This window comes from Elephantulus edwardii, unplaced genomic scaffold, assembly GCF_000299155.1.
Source record: "Elephantulus edwardii isolate Elephantulus edwardi_28Jun2011 unplaced genomic scaffold, EleEdw1.0 scaffold00239, whole genome shotgun sequence".
Taxonomy (NCBI): Eukaryota; Metazoa; Chordata; class Mammalia; order Macroscelidea; family Macroscelididae; genus Elephantulus; species Elephantulus edwardii.
Genome location: NW_006399989.1, coordinates 3,591,833 through 3,599,939, shown reverse-complemented (window position 1 = coordinate 3,599,939; position 8,107 = coordinate 3,591,833). Strand labels below are relative to the sequence as shown.

The 8,107-nt window shown below is 44.3% G+C and overlaps 2 protein-coding genes across 2 annotated transcripts in view; one reads left to right on the top strand and one right to left on the bottom strand.

Moving 5' to 3' along the window:
• The window catches only part of RBM10 (RNA binding motif protein 10), a 40,384-nt gene extending 36,057 nt beyond the window's left edge, over positions 1-4,327 (bottom strand). The window contains 3 exon segments of the mRNA XM_006898901.1: positions 2,044-2,185; positions 4,014-4,035; positions 4,038-4,327. Of these exon segments, the coding sequence (XP_006898963.1) occupies positions 2,044-2,185; positions 4,014-4,035; positions 4,038-4,088 (215 nt within the window). The 5' untranslated portion in view covers positions 4,089-4,327.
• A 700-nt stretch (positions 4,328-5,027) lies between these two features.
• The window catches only part of NDUFB11 (NADH dehydrogenase (ubiquinone) 1 beta subcomplex, 11, 17.3kDa), a 10,263-nt gene continuing 7,183 nt past the window's right edge, over positions 5,028-8,107 (top strand). The window contains exon 1 of the mRNA XM_006898900.1: positions 5,028-5,234. Within this exon, the coding sequence (XP_006898962.1) occupies positions 5,031-5,234 (204 nt within the window). The 5' untranslated portion in view covers positions 5,028-5,030. The remainder of the gene's footprint in view (positions 5,235-8,107) is intronic.

Here is an 8,107-nt window from a genome sequence, read left to right as displayed (position 1 = left end):
ATTAAAATTATTAAAATAAAATTTTTTAAAATAGTATTCAAATTTGGGCAGACTGCCTCACCTGTTTCCTTTTGAGACTGGTGGGTTCAAATTACCACCTTTTTAGTTAGAAGCCCAATGCTTAGCCTATAGCACCACTAGTGTTCCTCATGTACAATTTAGTGACATTAATTACATTCATTATGCTGTGCAACCATTACTATAACCATTTCCAAATTCTTCTATCAACCTTAATAGAAATTCAGAAATTCCCTTTGCCTCCCTCTCATCCTCAGTAATCACTAACTTTAGACTTTTTTGTGTATTCTAGATATTTTATAGAGTTCTGGTAGAGTTGCACTGCCAACCCATAGGAGAAAGATGGGCGATAACCTCCCTTGCAAGTTATAGCCTCTGAAAATCCCTTAGAGGGTCAGCTAGAAGTTGGTTCCAACCCAATGGCAATAAGATTATTTTTTTTAAGTGGGATCACACAATATTTGCCCTTTTGGTCTGATTCATTTAATTCAGCATAAGGATCTCAAGATTTATCCATGTCAAACATGTATCAAAACTTCATTTCTGGGAAGGGGTAGGAATAGAGGGGTGAGGACGAGTAGGGGGAAAATCACAAGTTTACACAATTTGGTGGGTAGAGAGAGAAGGTAAAGGAAATGGGAAAGATACAGCAGGGACCTGAAAAAAAAAAAAAAAGAAAAAGAAAAAACCAAAAACACAGGGTAATGGTGGACACAGCCCAATAGTGATTAATTTTATAAAACATAATATATGGGAACGATTGTATGAAAAATGTCAGTGAATTGAAGTATGAAACAGACACACAAAACCACTATGTGTACATGAATGAAACATAACGCATATGTATAATTATATGCATATCAATTAAAAAACCCATTAAAAAACAAAACTTCATTTCTCTTTTTGGAAAAATAACATTCCCGTGTGTGTATATTACATTTTGTTACCCATTCTTCCGATGATGGATTGTTTCCATCTTCTGACTATGATGAATAATGCTGTGCATAAAGTAAGTAGTCTGTTCCTGCTTTCAATTTTATAGGGCAAATACTTAGGAGTGTCATATAGTAACTCTGTGTTTAGCTTTTTGAAGAACTACCAATTTGTTCTCTAACACAGCTACACCATTGTACAATTCCATCAGCAATTCACGAAGATTCAAATTTCCCCACATCCTTGCCACTAACACTTGTTTTCTGATAACAATCCCAGTCTGACTGTATTAAGAGATTTTCTGGGAGAGTTAGGTCTCCTCTTTCCTATGCAATCTTAAAATGTCATGGATAAAATGGTAAAGATCCAGTGTAAAAAACAACATATACAAACTTTGTAAGCAAACCAGTATAAAACAAATTTATTTTTTAAAAAAACCAACCTATGTTATGCAGATGAAAAACAAACTGTCATGGATAGAGCACTTGTAGTAGAACCACTTGTGGTGGACCACCAGGACAGTAAGGGTATAACCCAAGATCTCTATATTTTTACCAAATGTCCTGTTGTCTGTTCATACTAGAGTTTAAAAAGAACTTTAGAAACAAGTATCTTAAATACCAGCCCACTCGATCCCGAGTCCTCCCATTATCTGATCTGTTTGTGTCCTGTGGAAAATTCCTGACTAAAGGCCTCTTCCCTCTCACCTACTTCCCAAACTCCAAGCAACAATATAATACAGCTCTCTCTTATGCATCTACAAGCACTTACAACCAAACAGCCACCCAACATCAAAGTCTGTCTTTTCTCCCATGGTGTTATGTTCTCACTTTCATGAATGACACCACATACCAATCTGTCATCCAAGCTGGAAACTAGGACATTAGCCCCAAGTGTTCCCTTTCTTTTCTTGATCCCTTTTCATGCTCACATCTAACCAGGATAACCATTAAGTTGTTTTGTTATCATCCATAAACTGAGCAGTCAGTTACTCCGTTTCTTCTGCCTAGTCTGTCCCAGAACCCTCCTGGAGCAAATCTCAAATAGAGACAAACCTAGGCAACTTGGTAGAAGTGGAATGGGACAACTCACCTTCTTTCATACTCCATGTCCTGATAGGGCCTGTGGGGACTGCTGGGACCCCTCTTCAGCCACTGACTCTGTTTCACTTTCCAGTCACTCTTGCTGCCACCACCATGATCTTCCAGTCTGGGTGGTGACTCCTGCAAGGATTCTGAGGAGAGCAGAAAGAAGAGGGTCCAGGTAGTTGAAGCAGAGAAGATGTCCTTGAGAATCCTTAGTTGTTAAAGCTCTTTGCTATCCCTTAGCCCAGAGACATTATTTTCCAGCTCCTAGTGTTCCTATGGAGCAAAGTTAGAACATAGTCCGTGTCTGGCTTGTCCCTTCTCGCCCACCCCCCATACTATAAGCCTGAAGTCCACTGCTCTAGAAATAGCAAGCCTTCATCAGATAGAGGACATCTTGTAGACAAACCTGGAGCATTTCTAAAAAGACACAGATCTTGGTGATCTGATAGAGTGGTGGTATCACCCACCCTATGATTAGAGCTTTGCCATCTGAAATTGGTAGATAAAAGCCTGAGGCTGACTGTCTGGGGATGCTCTCAGTACTGAATGACCAGAGATTAGGCAAGAATACAAGACTTCACAACAACAGGAGTTACAATCAGGTACCATTTCATCCTCCCAACAAGAGGATGACAGACTTCTCCAAGGTAGTAGGAGACCATGAAAAACTCTCGGAGGTGGGTAAAAAGGGGCAAACGTGGCAAGGGGACAATTGTTGCCTCCCTGGGCTTTCAGCCAGCTCAACCTACACAAAACTGGCTTAGTGCCTTGAGGCCAAGGTAGCTCTTTCCCTAGAGCTCCAAGCTCAAGGTTTTTTCAGAGGCAAAAGGGGCCCTTTTAAAGGCTATTCTGAACCACTGAGCTATTCTGCTGCTGCTGTGTGCTGACCCTCGAGCAGTATTTCAAAGGCATGGGAGGAGACTGCCTATCCTCCCAGATTCAAATCACATGCCTCTGGGGTTGCAGCGCTGCTTCTTACCACTAGGCCACTGTTACTTCACCTCATGGCTGCCTTGGAGAGTAAGGGAGTTCAGAGTCAAGTAACCCAGCTGGCAGAGAGGATGTACCTAAATTCTTCAGGCTCTACTCTCTAAACAGGAATCAGGCTGAGTCAGGTGATACACTCATTTTCTCTTCTGCCTCAAGCTTCAGGAAACTAGAGTCGCCCCTCTCTCTAAAAATGTAAGAAACAGAAGAATCACAACCAGGGATCCCGCTGGATCAGAGCCAGATAAAAAAAACCTCAGTAGACTCTGGCAAGCGAGTCAGATTCACACATTAGTATCCATAAGAGAGGCCAAAGTCACAGAGAGAAGCCTTAATTACAGGTCAAAATCAGAGACAGGAAACCACAGCAAATGTAACCACAACCACACACTGCGACCATTTTCAATGGATGAGAATCAGTATCAGGCACGTATTTCCCGTCTCTTCCTCAAGTGAGTTAGGGCCAGTAAGAGAAAGAGCCAATATGGATACATTATGGAGTGAGCTACAGACGCACACCCAAAGGATAAAGACCAGAATCACCCAGACATTACCCCCCACCCCCGCTGCTGCTGCAGTGAATAAGGATCAGAATTACAGAACAGTTCCTCACAGAAAGATAAGCATTACATTCACACAAAGCAAACAGCATACTCTCCTGCTATGGATAAAAACCAAAGTTGAAGACAAATACTCATCTCCCCATAAAACCCAGTGTCGCAGCTACCGAAACTCATTGCCATTTGTCTTTCCCTTCCCCCAACCCGCATGCAACCATCATCCAGTATCCCAATACAGTATTCCGCACGCGCCCCTGCTCAAACAAACGGAGGGGGTGGGGGGGAAGAAAGCACGCCCGAGACAGGCAACCCCTTCTCGGGCTCAGATTGCGCTTGCATACCTGAGTTCTCTGCGTACTCCCGCCCCGCCCCCCACCCGGCGCCTACAGTCCGCCCTTGTGCCACCTCTACGCCCCCCCACCCCTACCTCCGCCCCCACGACCAACCCAAAGTCGATGCTCACCTCCTCAGTCTGGACTGTCAAGGGAGGGCTTCCAGACATCACCTCGGCCCGCGGCCACCTCCTTCAACTCCCCCAGTTCAGCTGTAGCCAGTCGTCGCAACAACCAAGGTCCGAAGCTCGAACCAGAAGGGACGAGGAGAGGGAAGGAGATATGCGACAGACGCGCTACCCTCCCCAGGAAACTCACTGCCGCCTACTCCCAGCCTGCCGCAATCAACAACACAAAATGGCGACGACGAAAAGGGAGCCGGCACTTTGACCACCATCCACCTACTAAGGGAACGCGCTCTGGCGGGTTTCGTCTATTGGCCACCACCCGCAGTTGGCCAGCCCTGGCCTCCTCTGATTGGCAAACCTATGCCACCTCCCCACTCTTAATACGAATGCCTGCAAGTCGAGAAATAGAGTGGATTGGCCAATCCAGCGAGGCCCTCTTGTCTTGGAAATGAAAGACAAGGGGAAGTTCCGTTCCTTCCCCAAAGTGCGAGGGTAAACTCGGTGCTATTGGCTGGGAACTACAGCTCCAAAATGTCACTGCTTTCTTCCAGTCAAGAAACTGAGCGGACCTAGTCTGAAAATTTTCTCAGCCTGATCGAGATGATAAAGAGAATGGCTGGTCTCATGAAAGTTGTTGTTGTTGTTGTGTGCCGTTGAGTCAGAACAACCCAAAACTGACTCTTTAAAGGGTTTTCAGAAGCAGTTAATCCCACGAGAGGAAATTGCGCATCCTTCTCCCCAGGAATAGCGGGAGGACTCAAACAGTGAACCCTTAGGGTTGAAGCGCAGCTTCTTAACCACTTAGGCCACCAAAGCTATGAAAGAGGCAAAGGAAAAAAAGATTGTACCTAGCCTCCTTGAGAGCAAATCGGACCTGGGACATATTTAGTTCGTAGAGGGTGGAGTGATAATTATCACATTCAGGGCAGCTGCGCAGAATTGTATTTCCGTCCCCGCCTCTTAAACGCTAAAGAACAATCTGTCATGGCGGCGGGACTTTTTGGTTTGTATGCTCACCGTCTTTTTGCGGCAACAGCGATGCGAGGGTTCCCAGCTGTCCGTGTCTGTTGGGAATCCAGTGCTTCCAGGGCTGCAGTTACTCCATCTGCCATAGGGAAGCGGCCGCAAGAAGCGAGCATTAGCTGGCGGGAGGATTCAGATCCCAAGGACGAAAACCTCTACGAGAAGGTGAGAGTGGGGACATGCAGACGTAGAGGACGTTCTTAGTTGGCGGAATTTAGGTGCAGTCCCTGACATCTTCGAAGACTTGATAATTTTGTTTAGCTTGTTTTCCGCTAGTATCTTCGGTCCAGATCTAGAAGTTAGATGGACCATATTTTGTAGACAAAACTGAGTATTAGCAACAATAAGGTTAAGCATCTCAATATAGCTTACATCGGGCCAGGCAGTATTCAAAACACTTCAGTACATTGTTGTTATGTACCATCAAGTAAAAAAATGATTCATAGCTGACTTTCCAGTGGGCTTTTAACTCACAAGGAAATAGGGAGCTCAACTTTCTTCTGCAGAACATCTGGAGCAGCTGGTGGATTTGAACCTCGTGCTATTTTGTTGGCACCGCCCCTTTTTACGACTAAGCCACACGAGCTTCTGTAGGTATATTGTTGTGTACTTTCGAGTCCGAACTGACCCTCCAGTGGGATTTTAGAGGCAGATAAATTGCCCAGAGGAGATTGCCTATTCCCCCGCCCCCCAAGCCGCTGGTGAGCAGCTGGTGGATTCAAAGTGCATACTTCTACATTGACAAAGCAGTGCGTTATTAGCTCTGTTGATTCTCAAAACCACCTTATTTTGAAGTTGTTGTATGTGCTATTTAGTCAGAACCGACTCATAGCTGACTATCCAACGAGTTTTCAGAGGCTGTAAATCGCAAGGAAGGAGATTGCTCATCTTTCCCTTATTTGTGAATTGTGTGGCAGGAGCTCTGGTGGCCTAGTGGTGAGGAGTTGTGCTGACCACCTAAATTAAAGCAGTTCGAATCCACCAGCTACTCCATGGGAGACAGATGGACAATCCCATCCCATGCTATTTGGTGCGTCCTCTGAAAACTCACGGGGTGGTCAACTCTGAGTGAGTTCTGACTCCACCACAATGAACAATATTTTGAAGTAGACACTATTATAATCCTAACTTACAGATGACAAAAATGAAGGACAAAGATGTTAATGTAGTTTGCCTAAGCTCACATAACTAAATAAGTTCTGGAACTGGTATTTGAGCCCAATTCTGCCAGATCTACCATGCTGTATTATAGACTGACATTCATTGACCGAGGTTTGAATTCAGACACTGACACTCAACCTGTGTGACTTTGGGCAAATATCTTAACCCTCAGATGACAAGAGTAGTTGACACTTGACTCACTGACATTAAATGAGCCAAGTGCTCAGAACAGTAGTTGGCACTTAATTAGCATTACCCATCTAAAAAAACCAGCAACAATAACAAAATCTTTGCACCCAAGTGGATCCTCTGAAAACCTGCTGGAGGATCTAGATACGGGTCAGTTTTGACTCAATAGCACACAATAACAATAACAAGAAGTAGATCCTAACTCAATGACTCTATAATACGCATTAGAAGAGCAGCGCACCTTTGAGATTGCAGCACAACTTCTTAACATTAGGCCACCAGAGCCCTCTAGTTAACGTTGTTGTTGTTGTTGTGTGCCATCGAGTTAGAACTGACCCATAACTAACCCTCCAGCAGGTTTTTGGAGGCAGTTAATTGCACAGAAGACTGCCCATCCTTCTGCTGTGGAACAGCTGGTGGATTTGAACTTTGAGATTGCAGTGCAATTGTAGTGCAATTTCTTACCACTAGGCCACCAGAGCTCCCTTGTTGTTGTTGTTGTTATGTGCCATTGAGTCACTTGCGACTCATAGTAACCCCATGTACAATAGCTCTGAACCCTACTCTATCTTGAGACAACCTCATTGTCTCTAACCCACCTACCTCCATTATCCCAGTCACTGGGTCAATCCATCTCATCAGGGGTCTTACTCTCTTGCACTGTCCCTCCATCCTTCCAAGCATGATGTCCCTCTCCAAGGACTGGTCCCTCCTTGCAACATGACCAAAGTATGTCAGACGAAGCTTCAAAATCTTTGCCTTCAAGGAGCAGCCTGGTTTTACCCTTTAGGACAAACCTGTTTGCTCTCCTAGCAGTCCATGTATGTTCAGTACTCTTCCCCAGCACCACAACTCAAAGGGATCAATTCTTTTTCTTTAATCCTTAGCCATTGTCCAGCTTTCTGATGCATAGCAAGTAATTGCAAAGACCATGGCCTGGATCAGGCACACCTTAGTCTCTAGACTGACATCATTGCTCCTCAGTACTCTGGAGAGGTCCCTGAAAGATTTTCCCAATGCAATTCATCTTTTGATATCCTGGCTGCTGGTACCAAGACTTTTAATTCTGGAGCCAAGCAAGCTGAAGCTGTTAACAGTCTTAATCTCTTCACCATCTATCATGATGCTGCCAATTGGCCCAGTAGTGAGACTCTTTGTTTTCTTGAGGTTGAGCTTCAGTCTGCATTGAAGGCTGCAGTCTTTGACCTTCTACAACAAATGCCTCAGGTTCTCCTTAGTTTCACCAACCAAGGTTGTGTCATCTTCATGACACAGGTTGTTGATGAGTCTTCCTTTAATCCTGATGCCACATTCCTCCTCATAGAGCCCAGCCTCTTGGATGATCTGCATATAGATTGAAAAGGTATGGAGATAGGATTCATCGCTGGCATCCAACTTTCCTGATTTTGAACCATGCAATATTTTCTTGCTCTGTTCTGAGGACTGCCTCCTGGTCCAAATATAGGTTTTATTTAAGCACAGTCAAGTATTCTAGGATTCCCATTCTTCTCAGAGTTAGTTACATTTTGTGTTAATTATTTTTGTCTCTTTTCACCTCATTGAGATATTGTGATGATTGTATATCTGAAAAGACTTGCATCATAATGTTGTTGTGTTGTTGTTATGTGCCATCGAGTCACTTGCGACTCATAGCGACCCTATGTACAAGAGCTCTAAATGCTGTTCTA